This window comes from Panthera onca, chromosome B2, assembly GCF_046562875.1.
Source record: "Panthera onca isolate mPanOnc1 chromosome B2, mPanOnc1 haplotype 2, whole genome shotgun sequence".
NCBI classification, from domain to species: domain Eukaryota; kingdom Metazoa; phylum Chordata; class Mammalia; order Carnivora; family Felidae; genus Panthera; species Panthera onca.
The window spans coordinates 49,864,359-49,886,956 of record NC_138343.1 but is presented as its reverse complement, the minus strand read 5'-3'; the positions used below and the strand labels follow the sequence as shown (position 1 = coordinate 49,886,956).

Genomic DNA, 22,598 nt, shown 5'->3' with positions numbered 1-22,598 from the left:
ATCATTTGACAGTGTCCTCCTACCAGTGCTATCCCATGAGATGAGTTGTTTGTTTATTCTGGTCCCCATGTTGATAGATTGATGGCATCCAAGATCAAATTTTGCAGTGTCCCCATGGTCATGTGGTTCTGAGGTGGCAAGGGCCAGACTGGGACCTAGGAGTCTGGTTCCAAGTTCAGTACGCTTTCTGTTTTACCACACTGGCCTCCTGCAAGCATCCCCTCATCCGCACATCAAATCCTGTGAGAGTCAGTGCCATTCCCACAAATGCCTGGGGGACCAGACAATTTATCTACCTCTCCTTTCTACACAATAGGACTCTTATTTCAAGCAGCCTTTGATACACCAGAATTCCTTACTAGCAAGGAATGCGGACAGTCTTTTGGGGTTCGCTGTAACAAGACCTGGCCTGTGATGCATGAAAGTGTTTAATTAGAAGCCCCCCACCCCCACGTGAAATAACTCCTGTCTGTAACTTGGTCCCTTTTTCTAGAGCTAGAGTCGTCCTGTGAGAAACACAGGCCTAGGGCTTGGAAAATTCAGCAACCCTGTGATCTCTAAGTTCCCTTCCCTGCCTTCTGCTGACCTCTCATTCCCTGCCTTCCGCTGACCTCTCACCCCCTTCCTCTTCCTTCAGTGACAGTGATGAACTTTCACATCCTAAGGAACTCTCTGCTTCCAGAGCTCAACGCTGAATTCACGTTCTGAGAGCAGGAGTCTGCATGTCCTTGTGTATATTGCTTGTATGTCTCTTATCCTTTAATCATGGAACCGTTTCCTAAACAGAACATTAGGAATTTTAAATGTAGGACCTGAGGCTTCTGTCCTCTTGAGCAGGACTGCCATGTTATACTGTCCCCAGAGGGAAAGATGTGCAGTGTGGCCCATATGAGGAGCGTCCCTTAATGTTGCACAGTGTGTGTCCGGGCCCCTTCAGGTCTAGGTAATGCTGCCTTTCAGACTTCTCCCAACCTCTCGGTGTTTGCCCGTGGAGTCCCTCTGCTGCTTTGAGGCTGAATGGCCTCAGCGTCTTTCAGAAGAAACATTGCCTCGTCTCTGAATCACTTCTACCCCTCCTACTTCAGCCCCAGATATTCTCCTGGAGCTGTGACACATTTAGACCAGATTCTGGAGGCCAAAAGCCATGTTATGTGATGTCTCTTCCAGTGCGTTAAATGCTCAACTGCTCTTTGTTTCTCTCAGGCCTTCAGGGGCTTAAAAATGATGCTCATTAGTCTGACAGCATGTAGCACTTTACTTGGGGAAGCTCATGACAGGCCTTTATTATGGTGACAGCCAGTTCCCCACTCAACATCTTCAGTAGAAAGTGGGGGCCATGGGGACCCTGGAAAGCTCCAGTGACCCCCAACTCCTAAGAGCACCATGCCGCTCCTGGCCCTCCTCTACTCCCACTGCACCATCCTGCAGGGAATAAAGATGATTGAAGAAGAAGGGAGGGTAGTTTTGTAAAAGGAGTGAGAAATAGCTAAGTGTTTCTTAAATCCTATTTTTCTGTTAGGATGAAATCTTCCTTGGTTCTTGTCTTCTACTGTCTGCAGTCAGTTCATCAGGTCCTGTGAACCCCACCTGCAGTTTGTAAAAGCTTTGAGCAGTTTCTTGGAACTTGGTCCACAGCAGGTCCTGTGAACCCCACCTGCAGAGGTCATTGAGGTTCTATACATGCTGTAGCCCGGCCCACCAGTTTCCACAGGGGAGATTTTGGCCCCTGGGGACATGGGGCTGGCAGGTGGAGCCCAGGAGTGCTGCTGAATGTCCTGCACCACACAGGGCAGCCCCCACCACCGAGAATTACCCAGCCCCAGATGTTGGTAGTGCCAAGGTTGGGAAGTCCTGCTCCACAGTCCAAACCGCCATTACCTCTTGCCTGGACCACTGACCATCGTCCTTCTAGATGGAGACGTTTCCTCTCTCGTAGCCTCCCTCCACAATCCGTTTTCTTCTGCTTACCCAGACAGGTCCTTTTAGAACATAAATGAAGTCCTGCACCCTTGTGTAAAAGCCCTTGTCCCTCTTGCAGCCAGTTAAGCCATTATCTTCCTCGCTCCTGTGATCTGGGTCCCACTATTACCTCTGCTCCTCTACCTTTCCTGGCTGTTCCTGATTCTTGCACTTTGCGGGGGCAGTTCCTCTCCTCACATGCTCCACCCCCTGAATCCCACGGCCGCCCGCGGCTGACTCCTTCCCATCTGAGTCTCCACATAAATGCCATCTCCTCAGAGAACCCCCTCCCCCAGTTTGTACTGCATGCACTACACCCATTGCTGTGACGTTTTTCTCATTCATGCATATATTCCGTGCTGTCTGTCTGTCCCACTAGACCCCGAACTGCTTGTGAACAGCCTGCATGCTCACAGAGTCTCTAGTGCAGAGCCCGGCAGGTACTAAGTGCTCACTAAACAGTGGTTGTGAGACTGAGGGGGTAAGCAGCAGTTACGTCTTCTTGCTCTGGCCCTTAACTGCTTTTAAAATAACAAGTCAATTGTTTTTGTAAACTTCTAGATGACCGTCTATTACATAAGAAATACGTAAAAGGTTTTTTTTTGTTTTTTTAAGTAAAAAAAATTGCCCCAGATCCATCCCCCTAGAAGTAACTGGTTTTGGGCAGTGGGGTTTGGACATTTCTCTCTGCATTTATACAAGCAGAGTGATGAGAGTGTGACTGGACCGACCAATAATTTATGAAAAGATCAACCTCCTACTGTTAACCTACCTATGGACTACTTCCTATTGATTAGAAAACACAACAAAACATGAGCACTCTATAGGGGAAAGCAGGGCGGGCCGTGTTTGGTCTCCATGCCGGCTTCCTGGGGATGTTTCCCTTCATGTTTTAAATCCTGAAGTCTGGTGCTCCTTGAGAGCCTGGTATGGGGAATGCTCTTCACCCTGGACTGATTTCCTGTTAACAGACTGGCTACTCAGAGCAGAACTTTAGTACATGATTGTTTCTGAAGGACAAACGCTATTGGTATGTCTGAATCTAGGTAGCAACTGTGGCTGTGTTATGACTGGATTCTGCTGTTTCTGTGGTTCTGTTTGTCCATTCACCAAAAAGGAAGGCTGCAGGGCAGGGGTGGGGGAGGGAGAGATTGCTCCAGTTCGCTCAGGCCTCACTTAGCTTGTAGGTTAAGGAGATAACGAAGGATTTCAAAAGTTCCCAGGCCCCTCTGCCAGTGCCTGATGGGGCCTGGGATTCAGAGGCGGGTGGGGTGCAGGTGCTGGCTCTAGCCCTCTTGGCTCCCCATGATCTCAGGTACATGGCCTGCCAGAGCTCTGAGGGCAACCCGGCCCCAGGCCGCCCTCAGGCAGCTGCCTGGCCCGAGGTCTGGAAAAGGCTGTTCTCAGAGCGGTGAGTCATTTTCCTCCGACTCCCCCACCCTCCCCCCTGCATACCCTCCCTGAACTCCCTGTGGACTGGACATTCACAAGCAGGCAGCATTTTTCTGGGGAGTTTTCTTTGCTTGTTGGCTTAAAAGTTCTGACCTCCTTGTCTCCTAAGAAAAGGCGCCAGGCCAAGGAGGTTCATGTTTAAAATCACAAGATCATCTGGACTTTTAGGTTTTTCTCCATGCTGCTTCTCTTGGGCGGCCTCTTTTTGGGCCGAAGTTTTCCTCCCACGTCAGTCCCAGATGTACCATTTTCCTCCTTAAATGCATTGCTGCTTCTTCCATCATGGTGCGTTCTTACCTCTGATTTCCCTGGACTGAGGTAGAGAGTGGAAGACCATATATATGACTGTGTGCCTGGGTCCTCATGAGCAGCAGAGAGGGAAGGCAGAGCCCGATAGCAGCGGTGTGGCAAAGTGCTCCTGTCACCCTCCAGAGGCCCCGGAACTTTCCATCTGTGTGTGACTGAGGGAGGAGGCAGTGGTAGGAAGAAAGGACTGGGAGTGAGGCTGTGAGGGGTTGGGGAGAGACCTTTTCCTTCAGAAATGTTACCATGACCACACTGGTGCATGTGGCCTGACTGGACCTGTCACTTTGGTCACTGTGCTAATGGGGCCCCAGCTTGTGGGCTGGGGGCTGGGGACTATACCTGAGATGTCCAAGGTAATGTAGTGACTTGAGGGTGGGTAGGTCAGGCCTCACGTGGAAACACAGCTGTGGATCCACGAGGCAGTAAGTCAAGTGTTTGTCCCTGGACCACGTTGGCTTTGAGCACTGCTAACGCCCTGATCTTAGTCCCAGTGTGACATTTGAGTCTCAGTCTCCTCATCAAAGCCGCCAGCTCAGTTTATTTTCTGACTTACTGAGGAACTGGGCTTGAGGTTATTGGGCCAGGAGGTTGGTGGCCCAGCTCAGATTTCACCTATGCTGCTGAAAAACCATCTCATTTCAGGAGCTACTTCCTGTCTTTTCCTTTATTAGCCTGTTTGTGGAATGGGGTCATATTGATCTAACCATCTCTGAGTGACAAATAAGAGCCTTGTTTTTTCCCTCAGAAGGGAGAAATCACCTAAAGCGTTCATCATTGATTCATTCAACCAACAAGTTTTTATTGGATTCCTGTAACATCAGCTGACTCTTGCTCATGGTGGATTGTTTCCTCTTATGTTTTGTAATTTTGGATTGTAATCTCCTCTTTAGCAAGATTTTAATGCATGAGAATCCTGTACATCCTTGGATGAGAGTATGTCCCAATGGTGTCACAGTAGCATTAACACTAATTTCTTAGCTTGGTGGTTCCTGGACCATAAAAGTGGTTATAAATTTGAACTCCAAACCCATCTGAAAGTGAACCCAAGGTTACAGATTTTCAAGGGCTAATATATTTTAGTTTTCATCGTGAGCACAGGGTGAGCAAACAGCTTCTTTATCTCCTTTTATTGTTGCCAGACTATAGTCGACCCTTTCTCTAGTCTAATCCAAACTAATGCAGACTCTAATCTAACCTTCTCTTGAAGTTTGTAGCCATTGAGGGGTCCTGATATTTTTAAAAATTTTTTTCAATGTTTGTTTATTTTTGAGAGGGAAGGAGAGAGAATGAGAACAAGCGGGGGATGGGCAGAGAGAGAGGGAGACACACAATCTGAGGCAGGCTCCAGGCTCTGAGCTGTCAGCACAGAGCCCGACATGGGGCTCAGACTCACTGACCGTGAGATCATGACCTGAGCCGAAGTTGGACACTTAACCGACTGAGCCACCCAGGTGCCCCAGGGATCCTGATTTTATACAAGGTCTTGGGCTCCAACTCCCGAGGCATCATCTTCTGTTCCCACATGGGCATGACCACCCTGGCCCAAGAATAGGGCCTTGTGGGCTGCCTCAGCCTCCCCTTACTGCTTAGGCTTTTAGCCTTCTAGCCCTTTTGAATTCCAAAGGTTTTCCCTTTCTGGTAAAAACTTTTTGAATACAAAAGAATTAGTTGTTAGGTTTCACTCAGCATTTCTAGATGTTTCGTGATGGGAGGGTTTTCAGGTTACCTCGCCCACTCTGTAATAGGCCCTGGGCTAGGTGCTGGAGGTGTAAAGAAGGGCATGATGAGACCCATGAGCTTGCAGAGTAATGGAGATCTCTAGCAATGATGACCCAGTGTGGTATGTGTCACACTTACAAGGCCTCTGGGGTGAGGCCTCCCAGGGTGGCCTGTGCGGTCCTGCATTCTTTTTACTGCCAGAGTTGTGAAAAGCCAAAGTAGGCTTTTCATTTTTCCAGTGGATGGTGATTCTAGAGGTCACGTGCTTACTCATTCTACAAGCATTTCCTGAGTACCTTCATGCCAGGCATCATGCTAGACACATAAACATGAGCTATCACATTTATTTCTAACAATAACTCTGGGAGGGTATTTTTGTCCTCATTTAAAGATGACCCAACTGAAGCTTAGGGAGACAAGCTTGCTCAGAGGCTAGAGCCAGTAAGTCCCAGATTCATGTCCAGACACAGGTCTTCAAACCCCAGAGTAGAGCATTTTCACAATAAAAAAGCCAGTTGAAGGCCGGGTGGCTCCCCTTCAGAGAAGGCCTTCGTTTTCACGTTTCCTGTATCTTCCTCTTCCTGGCAGCTGGGGATTGGATGTGCCCCTGACCCCTAGGCCTGCCCAGGGCCCCAGCGGGTCTCATATCCACATCTCTAAACACTACCTCTTCTTGCCCACTACAGGAAGGATATTTAACAAACCCAAGAAGCCTCTGGGAAGACTACCCACACGTGTACCTCCCGTGAGTATTCTCATGACTTGGTCTCCAGGGAGGAGCAAGCTGGTCCACCGGCTTCCCCACCCCAGAGAACTCCAGACCAGCTGGCAGGAGGAGCAGGTTGCACCCCGAGCCTGTGGGGGCCCAGTATTGTAGATGGCAGTCTCATCCGGGAGCTGCTTCCTCCTAGGGCGCTTGACTGGACAACCCCCAAATGAAATGTCTTCTGCGGTAGCCCCCGTCACGGAGCGGGTGTCCTAGCTCAGGCTGCTGTGCCAGGACCCCGTAGGCTGCGTGGCTTATAAACAACAGAAACTTCTCACAGTTCTGGAGGCCGAAAAGCCCAAGATGAGGACGCCGGCAGTTTTGGTGTCTGGTTCATAGATGGTTGTCTTCTGGCCGTATCCTCATGTGGAGGAGCAGAGAAGGAGCCCTCTGGGGTCTGTTTGACGAGGGCACGAATCCCATTACTGAGGTCCCCGTCCTCACTGCTAGATCTCCTCCCAAAGGCCCCCACCTCCTAGCACCATCACATTGGGATTCGGGTTCCAACATAGGAATTTTGAGGGGACGCACACATTTAGTCCACAGCAGGCACCTAAATGGTCGGAAGATGGATACGCAAGCGGAGCATCTCCGTAACGCTCTCTGGGCTTTGTATGTCCTTGGTGACCCGCGCTCGTGCACCACACACGGTCCGCCCAGCCTCGCGTGGCGGGTGCCCTTCCAGAGGCAGCACCCCCTTCCCTTCCTGCTCTGTGCTGCCAAGACCCCAGAAGGGCAGCACCAGGTCTGCCTCCCACAGGACACCCTCCCTGCCATTCCTGGCCACCCTTCGGAACCACAACAGCACAGGGCTAACAGCTGCACGAGGACCCTCCTTTGCTTAAATCTGTTCACTCTTCAGTATATTGGTGCCCCGTCTTCCTTGTCCTTGCTCAGCCTTCCCTTCTCCAAGCCGAAGAACCTTCCTCCTCTGTACTCTTTTCACCATTTTTGTTTCTTTCTGTGGACTCCGTGTCCCATTAAGTGGTCCCGTATGTGGAGCAGGGTCCCCGGGTGTGGGGCCTCCCTCCCGCAGTCCTGGCCCAGCTCGTCCCACGGTCCTGGGCCTCACCTTCTTGTCCTGTGTTTTGCGAGCACCTGCAGGGATAGTCTTCTCCCTCCCGTGTGACTCGTTTCCTTGTCTCCAGCTTCCAGGTGAAGTTTTTCTACCTGTGCCAGCTGGCCTACTGGCTGCATGCACTGCCTGAGCTGTACTTCCAGAAGGTACGGAAGGTGAGTACTCGTTTCCCCCTTGGAAGGTACGTGCCCTTCACTCCCCTCCTGCTCTTCCCAGCCTCCTTCCCCTGAGCCTTCCTCCAGAAGCCCAGAGCTGGGTGGGGACAGGGGACGTGTTGGCGGGTTGAGGAAAATGCTGAGCCAGTGAAGTCTCCACAAAGATCTCCCTGAGAGCAGGCCACCAGCGGGTCTCCTGCTGCCCACACTAGACATGTGGCTTTGGGGGAGGTCTACCTCTTGTCTTCCGGGTAGTGGATCAGAGGTTTTTGCCTTTCCCAGTCTTTTTTTTTTTTTTTTTTAAATAGTCTTCCTCTGAATTATTTCCAGAAGCCCTGTTCCCCAGTCCCTGTCTCTTCTTTCTCAACCCAGCCCTGCCACATGGACCTGAAGCCAGCACCTCGTCCTCTGACTTCCCAGCAGCCTGGTGCATGGGCTTCTGGTGTGACCTGGGGACTGTCTGTGTCAGAGCAACCTGGCCTGCTGCCCTCTCCCCGCCCCTCTGTACCTCCCCTCTGCGGAGAGGAGGTGGGGATGAGCACATTTACTGCCTGCTTCTCTTGTTTGCAGGAGGAAATTCCCCGCCAGCTCCAGTACATCTGTCTGTACCTGGTCCACATAGCTGGAGCATACCTCTTAAAGTGAGTGAGATCCCAGAGCCTGTCACATTTCTGTGCCCTTTTATGTCCATGCATCTCTCCACACATTCAGTTAGGAGGCAGTTACTGCACACCTTCTGTTTGCCAAGCACCGTGCTAAGACCTGGGGATACAAAGGCGGCGATTCCCTTGTCTTTAGTGGTTCATGCTCAGCCTAGTAGGAGTGACAGCAGAGGCACAGGTCAGGACAGCTTAGTGAGATGATGGCTGTGCTACAATATGGGTCATCTGCCGTGGGAATCCAGAAGAGGGACTAACGCAGCCTGAGACAGAGCCAGGGAAGTCTTCGAGGGATGCTGGCACTTGAACCGTGCCTTTGAAGTCAGAGGAATGGCCATGGTGTTTGGCCTTGAGTGTCTTTTACAAAAAGAATCCTACTGATGAGTAGATATGTCGTTGCTAATTTGGAATTTTCCTGAGCTTTATCCGAGCAGGATAGGAGAGCACCCTGTACTTTCTCTGGGCTGACGTTTTAAGGGTTTGTGATGTATAACTTTCTGCTAAGCTGCTTGGAGGTCCTTGGGCCTGTCATCTCCTAGGCCCTCACAGCAGGCTTCCTGTGAGGATGACGGACCTGGGGTAATGGAATTAGGAGGATGGCAGCTCTCAAATATGCTCTTATCCCTGGAGGCGTGAAATAGCATCGACACCTGGATGGGTCCTTGGAGGCCAAAGCCTCTATGGTGGGACCAGCCTTGCTCTTGTGCTGCACCCAGCAGTGTGTGGTGAGGACCAGGGTGAGAACCTTCAGGCAGGACCATGTGGAAAGAGAGCTTCTTGCTACTTGTCGGGTCCCTGCTGTATTGTCAGTGTTCCTCCCAAAGAAAGGAGATGCTCTAAGATCTGCTTTTCCCACAGCTGATGTGTCCCACGGAAGGAGAAGGGCAGGTGTCAGACCCTGTTTGGGCGAGTCCTGTCATTCTTGTTTTGGGATGAGGATAGAAGTGAGAGGGCAGGGAGCAGCAGGCCCTCCAAAACGAGGCCCATTCCCTTTCCAGCGATGCTGGTGCAGCCGTCTCTCTGCTCCTGTAAGGACCGTGGCCTGGCCTTCCTTTGCTTCCATCCTTGCTGTGGTTTTCAGAAGTGAGTGTGGGGACAGGAGAGACCCCCTGACTACAGGATTTCCCAAGGGAGGCAGACCTTTGAAATGCTGAATGATTGCAGAGCCTTGTTTTGGTGAAGAGCTTGACTTTTAGAGGCCTTCACTTGCTTGACACGTACCTGAGCTCCTCCTCTGGGCCAGGCACTGCTCTTGGAGCCGAAGTTACCCCTGGGTGAAGTCAGACCAAGGCCTTGTTCTCCTGGGGTGTCCAATCTAGAGGGAGTCAGACAATTAACAAGAAAATAGCTTCCTGTGTTGGTAAATGCGATGAAGAAAATACTAGGGGCACCTGGGTGGCTTAGTTGGTTGAACGTCTGACTCTTGATTTCTGTTCAGGTCATGGTCCCAGGGTCATGAGATCAAGCCCTACATTGGGCTCCTCATTGGGTATGGAGCCTGCTTGAGATATTTTCTCTCTGTCCCTCTGTCCCTCTGTCCCTCTCTCCCTCCCTCTCCCCCTCTCCCCCTCTCCTTCCCTCTCCCTGCCCCCCTTCCCTCTCCCCTGAGATATTCATTCATTCATTTTGTCTTTCTCTCCCTGTCCCCCTGCTCCTCTCCCCTGCTCACTAGTGTACTCTCTAAAACAATAAAGTAGGGTATTGTAACAGCGACTTGTCTACGTGGCACCTTTGTCGTGGGGAGGGAGGTGACTCAGGTTGAGGCAGGTATGATGAGAGTCAGGCATGTGAAGATCTGGGGATAGAGCTGTGTGGGCAGAGAAACAGCAGGTGCAGAGGCCCTGAGGTGTTCGTAAAGCCCACCGTGGCTGGAATGCAGAAAATGAGTTTTGACATGAGGTCACTGGGCACGGTCATATTGGACTTTCTAGGTCACGTGAAGACCTTGGGTAGTGCTCCCATCATTCTCTTGACCATCCTCAGGACCCAGTGACCACCCCACTGGATTCTGCACTGCTTTCGTTTTGTTGGGTGGAATTGGCCGGGCCCTTCATTAGCACAGCCTGTGGGGCTGCTCCCACATTTTTTTATTGACTACCTGAAGCCCTGCATGTTCAGCAGGGTCCGCGGTTTCCCTTCGCGGTCTTTCTCCATTTGAGCTACAGTTGACATCCATAGCAAACTGCCTAAGAAAGCTGGTAACGCCACCATGCCTGGAATTGAGGGGAGGGGGTGTCTGAGTGGGTGCAGATTTTTAAGAGGTGGGTTCAGTAGCACATCTCTTTGCATTATGTTGAGTTTTGCTTCTTCTTGTACCTCTTAGCTGTGAAGACTTGGATAATGAAAAACCAGACGGGAATCCTTTGTATTTCTGTGTACAAAGCTCAAGTGTGTACAAAGCTCAGTCACTTGGTCTGAGCACCTTTTATGCACTGGGTCCTGGGCCCGGTAAAGAATGCATGGTGACTGGTGCCGTGGAGCCTAAGTTAGGTTCACTGTGGGAGCGGTGAGGGGCCCCTGACCCAGACAGGACAGGCGGAGGCCTGGGGGATTCAGTATTCTGTTAAAGGTGTGATGGCAGAACTGAATCCTGTAGGGTGAGGAGGGCCAGCCAGGGAAGGCTGGCGAGGAGAGCAGAGCCCAGGGTGCGGGGTGCCTCACGCTCTGTAGCATCCCAGGGGGGAACTGTGAGGCTTGTCCGTTTCTCCCAGCCTCAGCCGCCTGGGCCTGATCTTGCTGCTGCTGCAGTACTCAACTGAGTTCCTCTTCCACATGGCTCGACTCTTCTACTTTGCCGACGAGAACAACGAGAAGCTGTAAGTAGTGTAAAGCAGGCTGGCCCACTCACAGTGCTGTGGGCAGGAGCCTCCCATGAGGCCTGGCTGATAGTGCCCCTTCCTGCAGATGGAACCCCAGGGTTGTTTTTTTGGAGTATCTTACTCCAGAGATCTCCTCCCTCAAACACCCCGATGCGCTACCTTCACACCCTCTTTCCACTTGGCGTTGCTTCTGGAGAAGTGGGTGAAAGCTCCCTCACCGGCCCTAAAGGCTGACGTCCCTTTGCCACCTCCACGAGCAGGTTTAACGCCTGGGCTGCTGTGTTTGGGGTCACCCGCCTCTTCATCCTCACACTCGCCGTGCTGGCCATCGGCTTTGGACTCGCTCGCATAGAAAACCAGGCCTTTGATCCCGAGAAAGGAAACTTCAACACCTTACTTTGCAGGTGAGTTGGGAAAAAGCCCCCAAAGATAAATCAAGGCTCCCTGAGTGCTGCCAGGAGCCTCCTGAACTTGGCACAACTTCAGAAGGTCAGGGGGCAATAGACCCCCGGGGTCTCCCGCACACTGATGTTTAGCTGGAGATCTGTAGACATCAGGCCTGAGGGGAGAAGGAGTGCCAGCCTTCTGCCTCCAGCAAAACCATCTCCACCACCTGCTGGGACTCTAGTCGAGGTTCCCAAGCAGGAATCCCCTCCCCCTTGTCCAGTGCTTCAAGTGCATGATAGGTGACCTCTCTAGCCCCTCAGCTGATCATTACAGCCACGTGTGCTCAGCAGCGCGGCCTGTGGCCTCCCATAGTAGCAGGGAAAGTGGGGAGGAAGCCGTTGTGTTCCCATGTGACCCTTGGGCCTGGGAGGGTGTGTGATTGATCCATTGTTGCTCAGCTTTTAAGTGGCATTCTAAATGAGAAGCCACTCTTCTAGAATTATTCTGCTGTATTGTAGTTCAATTCAGTTGAATTCTTTCAGTATATGTACATGGAGCTTAGTCATGTTGTTTGTTGTGGGTACAGAAAAGACAGGCCATGGAGGCAGTGACTCTGGAGCTGGATATGCAGATGTCCCCTCCTCCTCCCTGGTGTCCCTAGACCCCATCTCTTTGTCACCAGCCCTAAAGTGCACTAGAGCGGAGACCGGCACCGAACCACACGCCCTCCCTCGTGCGGGTGGCATGATGGGGGCGTGCTGGCGCCCAGGGTGATGACCAAGGGAGCTGTGGGGTTCCTGCCCTGGTCTCCCGCTCCGCCCTGAGGCGACTCCCGAGCCCACCGCCCTGTCCCTCCGCAGGCTCTGTGTGCTGCTGCTGGTGTGCGCTGCCCAGGCCTGGCTCATGTGGCGCTTCATCCACTCCCAGCTGCGACACTGGCGGGAATACTGGAATGAGCAGAGCGCCAAGCGGAGAGTCCCAGCTGCCCCCAGACTGCCAGCCAGGCTCGTCAAGAGGGAATCTGGTGAGTGCTGGGCCCGTGGGCAGGTAGACACAGAAGTGGGTCTGGGATGGGTGGGGAGGGGCCTGGGCTCGGCTCCTCCACCTCCACCCAGACCAGCCCTGCCGCTCCCCTGTCCTTCCCTGGGGCCCTGGGTCCTCGGCCCCTGCCGGGGCCTAACTGGCACGTGGCTGGGTGTGGGCCAGGGACACTTTGTGGGTGAGGCTGGCCGCGGTGGGGCAGGGCAGCAACCGGCTGGGGAGCTGTGGCCGGAAGCATGTCCTCGAAGTGGCTTCTGAACCCCAGCCAAGATCTGCCGCCTGTTCCCTGTGCGGCCCAGCAGCCCTGTCCTCACCTGCCCTCTTGCTCCGCATCTCGGCATCCCCCGCCTCCCAGGCCGCTGGCTCCTCTCCTGTCTTCAAGAATGACTAGGGGCGATACAGTGCTGGGTGGGCGGAAAGGGTGGGATGCCCGCTTTGCCTCTGGCCCTGGCCACGCTCCAGTAACTGCCCGCCCCTGCCAGGTCCCAGGCCCACTGGCAGCCCTGCACGTTCTGTGCAGCCCGGGGGCCTGTCTGCACCGGGCTCTGTTCCCTGACTCACCTGCCTTGCTCCAGGTGTGGCCTGCTTGGCAAGGGCTCCCGTGCGTTTGAACCAGACACGTGCGGGGCTGGGTGTGACGAGTCAGGCCTGGCTGGGAGGGGATGTGGGGCGTGAGGCTGCAGCCAGATTGACTTTGAGCAAGCACATGGAGGTGTTTTCCACAACAGTAAAAAGCACAGTTTTTTTCTGCCAGAGGAGTATCAGGCCTCTGAGTAATGCCTGTCCCTACAGCGTCTCTACCTCCTCCTTTCCACTCTCCCTTCCCAGGGAGTGGTCGCGGAAGTGGGCTGGTGCACTGTGGGGGAGAGAAACTGAGGCCCCTGGCAGCGTCTGTGCGATTCCACCTAGGATCTGGTTCCAGCCTGAGGCCTGGGCGAGCAGGCGGGCGGGCCCCGGCCTGTTCCTGGGTTACTATATGTCATCCCAGCCGCCTCCTGCTAAAGGACAGTCAGAGACCAACCACCTTTAGCAGAGTCACGTTGAGGGGAGCAAGGGCCTCCTGGGAGCATCTACTGGTTTCCCATCTTGGCAGGAAGCTGCAGCCAGGCATCCCCTTGGCTGGTCCCCATGTGCAAGCTCGGCCCTCACGGGCCCCTCTCCTGTTCCAGTCCAGGCAGGAACACCATGTGTGTCTGTCTCCCTTCACTTCCTAGGTTACCATGAAAACGGAGTAGTGAAAGCGGAGAATGGGACCTCCCCACGGACTAAGAAACTCAAGTCTCCTTGAGGCCAAAGTGCTGGAACAGGGATCCTCTCATGGGGGCACGGCAGGGAGGTTGGGGAGCCTGGCCCCCGCCACTGCCTTCCCCCTCCTGCTCCTGATGCTCCATCTCAAGCAGCAGGAACCTGTCTTCAAATGGGGCTTTTCCTTTCTCACTTTTTGGCTTTCTTTTCTTACTCCTCCATAAACCATTCTCAATAAAACCAAAACTCTTCCTTCTTTCTCTCCCTTAAGCCACCTCACGTCCTTGCCTCTGTCCTGTGTTGGGTTTTCTAGAAGCCCAGGCCCTCATGGTTATCTTTTTGCTTGCCTCCTCTTTCTCTTCCTTCACGGCTGCTGCTTTTTACTTCTCTCACCGTATTGTGCAATTTTTCCGTGTCTGATTTTTACAATGAGAGGGAGCTCAAGTTGCAGTGAGTCCTGGCCATCCACCACCCAGCTTCAGTCCCCAGGACTTGTCAAAGCCAGAAGCCTCGTGCCAAGGAGCCTCTGCCTGGGGCCACTGGCAGGCCCACCCACGGGCCCCATGTTCGCTCGAGGAGAGGAGAGACCAGCCCTCTTGGATCATAATCTCCTAGGTGCTGATTAACTGAGATGTATGATTCCAGTTCCACACGCACCAGCTGGAGGCCCGGCATAGCCACTGCTCCTTGGAATTGCCAAGGCATTTGGCTGTGGGGCATGGAGACCTGGTCCAGAAAGATGGTGTTAACCATGTTGGGTCCCGTGACTCGAGACGGCTTACCGGTGGCTGGTCATGGACGGGGGCCAGCCTGCCCTCGCTTTGCCGGGGAGGTGCTGAAGGAGGACAAGTCTCCCCACCCTCTAAAGCAAGAACAAAGCGTACTGAGCAGCAGGCTCCTCTGGAAAGGTAACAGCGGCAGAGGTGATGGAGCTGTTGTCCTCAGCCTTTCTTCAGCCCCAGCTACAGCTGCTTTTTCAACCGTTCACCAGCATCCAAAACCAAATCCAAACCACAGTGAACAGACCAGCCTGACGGACGCTGGTCCTCAACCCCAGACCCAGGCAGCCCTGTCAGGGCTGGCCTCGCTACCTGACTTCATCTCTCTAGCTGCAGGAACATCCGAGTCCCCCACTCGTCCCCTGGTGCCCCAGAGAGGGTCACTGGTCCACATCCCCTCTGGCCCCGTCTGTCGTGTGTTCTTCGGCAAGGTCGTTGTCATCCTCCGATGTCTGTCCAGCGCACCTCCAGCATTTGAGACTATCTGAGAGCAGGACCGATTTGGAATTGGTCTGCAGGGTAGATGAGCAAACGCCACTCTACCACTGTGCCACTGGGGGGCCTCTGCCCTGTCCCTCACATATCCTTTCCCTCTGCTCCACCCAAAGACAAGGCCTCCAAGCCCATGTGGGGCCTGGTTTGGACTTCGGGAAGGGGTTAGGCTTTCAGAGGTCCTAATTAAGAACTCTTGAATTCTGCATTAAGGTGCTGGGGAGTGATTCTTGGGGGGCATAGAAATGTTAGTACCCTTTGATGTGCTGGTCCTCTTTCTGATGCCACAGTAGAAGCCAAACCTTGGGTTATTATCCTAAAAGGGGGGAGATGGGTTTTTTCATCAGGGCAACTCCTCCTCCATGTCCCTTTTATCAGCAACAGATTGGATTTTCCAGTGACTGAGGAAGTTGTACCCTCCTCTGTCCAGGATAAGGTAGAAATGCGAAAAGCTACCCTGGGCTTCTGATTACCCTTAGGAAGTGGGACGGCACTTTTGGAGATCTGCATCTCTCCCATCCTCGTCTGACACTTCCTAGGCTGCAGAGCAGAATGTTGCTAAAAGGGTACTTGGAATCAACCCTGCAGACCCGAGCCAGGACCCTTTAGCCATTCGGCCAAATACCCTGCTGAGGCTGCGTTTGGGTTCCTTACCTTGCCTGGAGATGGAGGGGCATTTGGCCAGCAGCCTCCAACCTGCCCGTCAGCCTCACAGCCCTTCCTGGTCCTCTTCTGGCTGTGTCTCGGGCAGCAACCTGCCTCCTGTGAGGGGCCACTCCCTCAGGTGAGCCCCATTTAATTTTCGGTGGGTATGCAGTAGGCTGCAGGCCTGGGAGGTGGGGAGAGCGGCCCCAGGCATGCCATCAGGCAGCCCCCTTCTCATGTAGGTGTGCTAGGTGTTTGTGGTCAGAGACTACGTGGCTTCATGCTCCCTCAGCCTCCTGCAAACTTCTGGCTCTGTGGTAGGTATGATTCAGAGCTGCTACCACCACTCCAGGGGTCTGGGTCAACCTAGGCTCCCTGAGACTATGACTCAGGCTAGCATGTCACTAGCAGGGCCTCTGGGATGATTTGAGAGGAGACGGGATGAGAGTAAATGTAGGGTGCTTTGTCACCCCACTGGCATCCCCGCCACATGTATTTCAGAGCAGAGCCCGGGCTTTGGCAGGCTGGCTCAAAGCATGTTGCCGAAATAACTCCATCCTGTGAGCTTGTTGTGCTGGCTTGTCCTGATTTGGCCACTTTGGCTGTCGTCTTCCATCTTCTACACGCTCTCCTGTTCCCAAAGTGCCAAGCCATCTGGGAAGGCCCTGCCAGACAGCTCTGAGTTTGAGAGGCTGGCTCAGCAAGAGCAGGAGAACAGATGCTCATCTACCTCAGCCAACAGCCGCCTCTCTCTCTAAACATCCCTGGCCAGCACAGGTGTGGCAGGTGGCAGTGGGCAAGAGAGGCAGGCTGTGTGGTGGACAGGAGGGCCCTGTGCTCCTCGGGTTCAGTGGTGGGAAAGTTATTTTTACCATCTAGGCTCTGATAGCTGCACAATTAAGTGACATGTGTTCCTTTTGAAGGTAGGGGAAGGTTCTAGAGGAAAGGGAAGCAGGCTGAGCCAGGAGGGGAGCTGCTTCTCCCCCATTCTAGTCCATTCTAACCCCGTGTGTGTGTGTCTGGGCCAACAGATGTAAATGGTTGCCGAGAAACGTTTCTGTTTCTGTCCCCAGGCAGAACTTACTGACATTTCAGAAACCAAAATTGACATCTGTATTCTGGCCACCTTTGCAGATGCTTCTCTTGACTAGAATCCCTGGGACCCTAGAAACCCCTAAAGCTTGGGTGGGGTATTCTCCCAGGAGGTGTGCATCTCGGTTTTCTTTAGGGATCTTCTTCCTTAGCGGCCTTTGATTTTTTTTTTTTTTTTTTTTCCCCTAAGTGGTGAATAAGAGGTAGGGGCAGAGAGTACACTCTCCCAAGATTCCACAATAGAAAATTCTTCTCCCTGGATGCCTCTTTAAATTTGAAGTGGCTTGCCAGGCCACATGTGGCTAGGGAAGGCTCAGCTGTTGGATTTACATCACAGATTTCAGCCTTCCCTGTCCGTTTTCCCTGGCCTGGACAGCACTCACTCCCCTTGCTGAGTGCCTGGGAGACTCAAGTGAGCAGAGTTGTTCCATAATGGAAGGTGTGCTGTGGTCTTGGGAGGTGGGAAGATAGAATGGTCTTCCTTCCCTCCCACTGCCTCCCAGCCCACAACCCTGCTCCTCAGAAGGGCGCAGGGCCATTGTCAGATGGTGAGACACTTAAATAGAATCCCTCTTCAGCCGGAGGCTAGCCCAATGAGCAAGCCTTCATCGGCTTCACTGTCTTTACCCCGGGTCTCTCCTCTCCTGCCTCCCCCCTACTCGTTTTTATAGATGTCTCAACAGCATCGAGACTTCCATGTTCCGTTCTGACTCTGTGCTCAGCAACCCCCGAGAGTTTGTCCTGAGCAGACCCTCCTCCTCGCTGTAGAAGTGCCTTACTTGCCATGTGGTCTTCTGGCCTTGGCTTGTACTGCCAGCTGCCAGGCCTCTAGGGTGGTCTGTCCTGTGCAGCCAAGGACACCAGACCCTGGGATATCACATGTAAAAGGGACATAGATTGTGACAGTTTGGCCACACTCGTCTCAGTTCCCTCCCTCCATCGTGTTCGGGTATGTGGTCAGTTCTAGGTTTCTGGTTTCTCCTTTGTGTCGGTTTTCTGGCCCACAGGGGTGGCTGCAGTCACCTGTGCCTCCTACCCATGGAAGGAAGCCTGGTGGCCTCCAGGGACACTGAGTGCCCTGTGAACCCTGCTCTGCCAGCACCCCCCACACCTAGTTTAAAAAGAAAGGCGCCCTGGCTGTAACCTCTTCCACTCTGTTTTGTCTCCCATTCAACCCACAGTTTGTATGGTAAAGGTGTTAGTCACAAGTGTCGGCCCACAGACACCCATTTGACAGTGGGTCTAGTGTGGCTGTTGCAGTCTCCTTGCGCTCCAAACTCAGTGTTACCTATGTTCGCAGCGGCTGCCTGCCGTCCCCTTGCTCTTCCGGGCTGTGCAATAACTCTCCCAGCCGGTGGTCTTTCCACAGGCCTTGCTGTCCCTAAACACCCTGCAGTTGGGGAGGGAAGGGACCCGTGGGAGGGCGGTCGACATCCCTTACAGAAGAAATGTGCGCCACTTCCCCTGTGTTGCTGCCCTTGTCTTCACCCTGGGTTGGTTTCTGTGGCACTCGAATAGAGCATCGTAGCATCACCTTAGAAGTTCGTGTTGTTTTTTTTTTTTTTAATCTGTTGGAAAAAAAAAAAAAAAACCATCCTCATGATGGGGCATTAAATAAGTCCATGTCTGGGAAGTAGATCTGCTGTGACCCCTGAGATGTCACCGTCACTCTGTCTAAAGGCGTTCTAGAGTTTCTTGTTTGCGTGGAGAGGAAGCAGCTTGTGCGGAGATGCGGCCACGCGGGGACAGCCCTGCTCCCCCGGTAGGAGCGGGCTGGCATCGTAAGTGCCACTGTTGCCTTGGGGGCGGATTCCCGTGTTTGTGTGATGAGACCATACACCTCACGTGTCTGTCCCTCTGGTTTAACAAACAGCTGAAGGACAAGCTGAGGCCGCTGGTGCCGCCTGAGCAACTCCTAATGCAAATGTGGACAAAGTGTCTTTTTGTTTTCTACTTTAGCCTGTTCACGTTATGGACCAAATTTCAACAAGGAACTCAAGGAAAATTTGTACCTGCTGTATTTATGCTTTCATGTAAAAGGGGTTTTTTTTTTTTTTTTTTTGGAGGGGGGGGTCTTTTTATTTTCAGTGAACTTTTTTCAAAATCCTTTTCCACCGTTTCTGTCTGGTTTTAAAACAAATTGCAGTTTTGTATGGATTTTTTTTTAATGTACATTTCGAAACAAATCAAATATTTTTGAAATAACTGAATAAAAGGCATAGAATTATCAGTCTAATTGTCTCTGGTATAATTACTTCTATTCCTTTTTAATCTGGATGCTTACATTTGCTTTCACTTGGAAAATAATTTCATGTCAATTTTAGCCTCATTTTTCACTGTAGGAGTTCTTTCTCATATATCTTTTTGAACGGTGTTCATCTTGGTCATGTGAATGAGGGAACTGTAAGGATGGAGAAAGTTACATGCAGTGTGCATAGTAACGAGCATTTTTGAGTCTGTATCAGTAGACTATAAAAACGGAAAGGAGTTTTCTTGACCTTGAGTTTGTAGCTCTCACAAGGAAGTGCCGTGGACTTGATGCCTACTATGGTGTGAAGTCACTGGCTCGGAGAAGACGGAAGGTGTGTGTGGAATCTTGGTGCCGGTGCTGAGCAGTAGTGGTGACAATGGAGGGCAGTGGGGGCTGCTGGTGCCAGTTCTAAGGCCTGCTCTTGGCTGCAGTGGTCTGTGTTTTCCAGAACCATCTTCTGAGAGCTCAGGAGAGGAGTGGTTACAGCTGGCAGTCAGCCATGGACACCACAGGGTGTGAGGATTACCCAGGAAGGGTTCACCTGAGGTCAAGGTGAGTGGCACTCACAGAGGTCAGGCTTTGGCTCAGACTTGGGTTTCAGTCTGGCTCTGCCAGAAGCAGCTAGGTGGCCCCAGGTGGTTAACCTTTCTGAGCCCATTTGCTTACATGTGGGGTTTGTGTGCTTGTTGCTTGTTTTTGCAGGCAGCAGTGCTGGCGAGATTTAGGGATAGTGAGTGCTGTTCATGCTACAAGTAAAGCACTCAATTTTTTTTTTTTTTTAAGAGGCACACTTCTGTGCCAGCAGGACATTAAGGAGTCCCTCATCCAAGTGGCCCTTGATTCTCTGGAAACTGTTTCGAGAGGGCTTCTCCACCTGGTGGTCCCAAATACCCTCAGTGCCTATAGATATGGGTTTGATACATGTTAATTCGATGGTATTTTCAAGGCCCCCTAGTAGTGCAGACAGAGTCCAGGCCCAGGGCCTGAGTAGTGGCTTCTTTTAGCCGGCCACCAGGGAGGGGAGACAAAGGAGGTCGTTTCTCCCTATAGTACTGCTTGCTGCAGGCTAACGCTCAACTCTTCCATCATCTAGGCCAGGACGCCAGATGCGTGTCGGGTGTGACCGCAGTGTAAGTGACCTCAAAAGGCCGCACCGCCATTCGGGATTCAGTAGGAAAAGCGATTTGCTCGGACTTGCATGGCGCCTGTACTCGGCCATCTCATGTAAACTAGCAGGGCTGAGCACAGCCCTTCTGTGTGTGGATGACAGAAGTGACCTGCTAGCTCTGGTCGTCTGCACCTGGTGATGGTGCTGGCATATCGAACCTTCCCATCTCGGGGAGACTTGGAAAGTGAGTGGTGAGTGGATCGTGAGCCCAAGTCATACATGTGAATGCTGCCTACTGTGCTCAGCACAGCTGTGAGGCACTTCTGACGGCTGCAGCAGGCTGACGTTTTCATCCTGCTCCCCATAACAGTGGGTAGGGTGCCAGGAGTCCAAGAAGAAGAAATGTCGGATCGGACAGAAGGGCTATGAGCACTTGGATCTCAAAGGGTGGATAAGAGGATTTTTTCCTAATGTCTCCATTTAAGCCAAAGACAGAAGTCGGCAAGGATCTCTGCTGCAGCTGGTGCAGAGCCACCAGAGACTTGAAGCAGGCCCAGAGTCTGGTGAACCTCCCTCCTGCGGGGGCGGGGGAGAAATTGATGGAGTGTGGATTTCTTGAGAGGGGCCATCAGTGCTGTAGGTCCACAAGCTCCATGACGGAGGTGCTTTAACAGACTCAGGGCTTGACACGTATCCCCTGGAGTTTAGAGAGCGTGAAGTTTAGGGTGCCTGCTTCTCCCCTAAAGCGAGTCTCCAGAAGATGGACTGTCTGAGCTGCTTAACTGCAGAGCCCTGAGAGCAATCTAAGTGGATACAGAGGGAAAGAGTGGATCTGGAAGGGTTAGCCCAAGGAGGCCCCACCTGTAGGGCCTCCTGAGAGGATGAGAGGGAGCCTGGAGGGAATGTACTACTGGAACCGGGCATGTTGGAGACTGGGCCATCTGTATCTGAGAATGGCACTCTGGGAGGTTTTCTGGGGGAAAGTGTCCTGAGAACTCACAAAAGCTGCCTTGGGAGAGAGAAAGAGCCAGATTTTCGGCACATGACACACAGAAGGTCCTGGTCCAGTTAGGGCTTTACTGGCCACAGAAGTAAGACCTTGCCCCTTTCCTCTGGTGTCTACTCCCTAACCCTTCCCAGACATTACAAAGGCCAGAAACAGTAGTATGGCAGGTGGGAAGGGGAAGGAGCAGAAAGGAAGGAAGGAGAAACCCACCATAGCTGCCCCAGCACCTACCCATCCTTCCTCCCTCTTTCCTCTCTCTCTCTCACTCACTCACACACACACAGACTATGTGTATCTAAGCTTGGCCTGGGCATGCAGGATAGAGCTTAGTATTTTCACTTTAGACTGAAATGGACTTCTGAATACTTGAAAATAATACTTTCAATAGTAATGAGTGACTGGGGGTAAAAAATTTTAAATTGGGTGGTTCTTGAAATCTTGACCTGGAGCAGAAAAACTCAACATGTACTATCTTACAGAACTTTTAGCAAGCTAGTTCGAGGTGGCTTGGTTCAGCAAGAGAGGAAGAACTGTGGGAAGTTACCCAGCACTTCCGAGGCCAGGTATCCCGGATCTTGTATCGACAACTCCCACTCATTCACACCACTGGCTGGGCAGCAGGGAGGAGCTGGAGCTGGTGGCTGACCTCAACTCTGGAGCAGCCATGGTTCTAAAAACTGAGTCAGAGCTCACAGATAACCAGTAACTGTTTTTCCTCCCATCTCAAGGCCAGGTTCTCTAAAAGCAGGGATTTTATATATATTTTCTAAAAGCAGCATGTGTGTAGATATGTGTGTGTGTGTATAAAATTATTAACTATAGTTCAAATCACAAAATACATTTTCTATTATGACCCAGTAAATACATCCTCAGCTGAAACAAAAGTTTCATGAAACAGTATATACCTACTATTTGTATTACACTCTCATATTTTCTGTTCTATTCCATTTTTGTTTAAATGCAGGTCTAATGGGCCTATAGCCACAGTTTGCCAATGTCTATTTCCCTGCAATGCTGGGGTAAGTAGGCACATGGCGGGGGGCATCGGCTTGCAGCAACAGCAGTCTGTGTGCTGTCTACACCCCAAGTGATGCTTCTCCTGGCAAAATCTAGTTTTTCTCCTGCTCTTAATCATGCCACACCTGTATGAGGATTGTCCAGAGAAACAGAACCAATGGAATGTATATAGAGAGAAAGATGATTATTATAAGAATTGGCTCACATGATTACGGAGGCTGACAAAGCCCAAGATTTGCAGCAAGCAGGCTAGAGACCCAGGAGAGCTGATGGTGTAGTTCTGGTCTGAAGGCCAGGCCAGCAGGCTTGAGACCCAGGATGAGCCAGTGTTTTAGTTTGAGTCCAAAGGCAGGAAAAGGTTGTCCTAGTTCAAAGGCAAGCAGGAGGAATTCTTTCTTACTTCGGGAAAGCACAGCCTATTCAGGCTTTCAGGGGAGTGGGTGAGGCCCACCCACACCAGGGAGGGCAATCTGCTTTACTCATTCTATAAACTCAAATGTTAATCTCATCCAGAAACAGTCACATCCAGAAAAATGACCCCAAGGCCCAGACAAGTTGACACATAAAATTAACCATCACAATATCCCTACCCCTACCTCACTAAATAAGGTACCATCTTAGC

At 52.1% G+C, this 22,598-nt stretch overlaps 1 protein-coding gene across 1 annotated transcript in view; it reads left to right on the top strand.

Moving 5' to 3' along the window:
• TRAM2 (translocation associated membrane protein 2) overlaps positions 1-18,830 on the top strand; it is an 83,200-nt gene extending 64,370 nt beyond the window's left edge. Inside the window, exons 5-11 of the mRNA XM_060615728.3 lie at positions 6,123-6,181; positions 7,351-7,435; positions 8,006-8,076; positions 10,806-10,910; positions 11,174-11,317; positions 12,161-12,324; positions 13,556-18,830. Coding sequence (XP_060471711.1) covers positions 6,123-6,181; positions 7,351-7,435; positions 8,006-8,076; positions 10,806-10,910; positions 11,174-11,317; positions 12,161-12,324; positions 13,556-13,629 — 702 coding nt within the window. The 3' untranslated portion in view covers positions 13,630-18,830. The remainder of the gene's footprint in view (positions 1-6,122; positions 6,182-7,350; positions 7,436-8,005; positions 8,077-10,805; positions 10,911-11,173; positions 11,318-12,160; positions 12,325-13,555) is intronic.
• Positions 18,831-22,598: the final 3,768 nt, after the last annotated feature.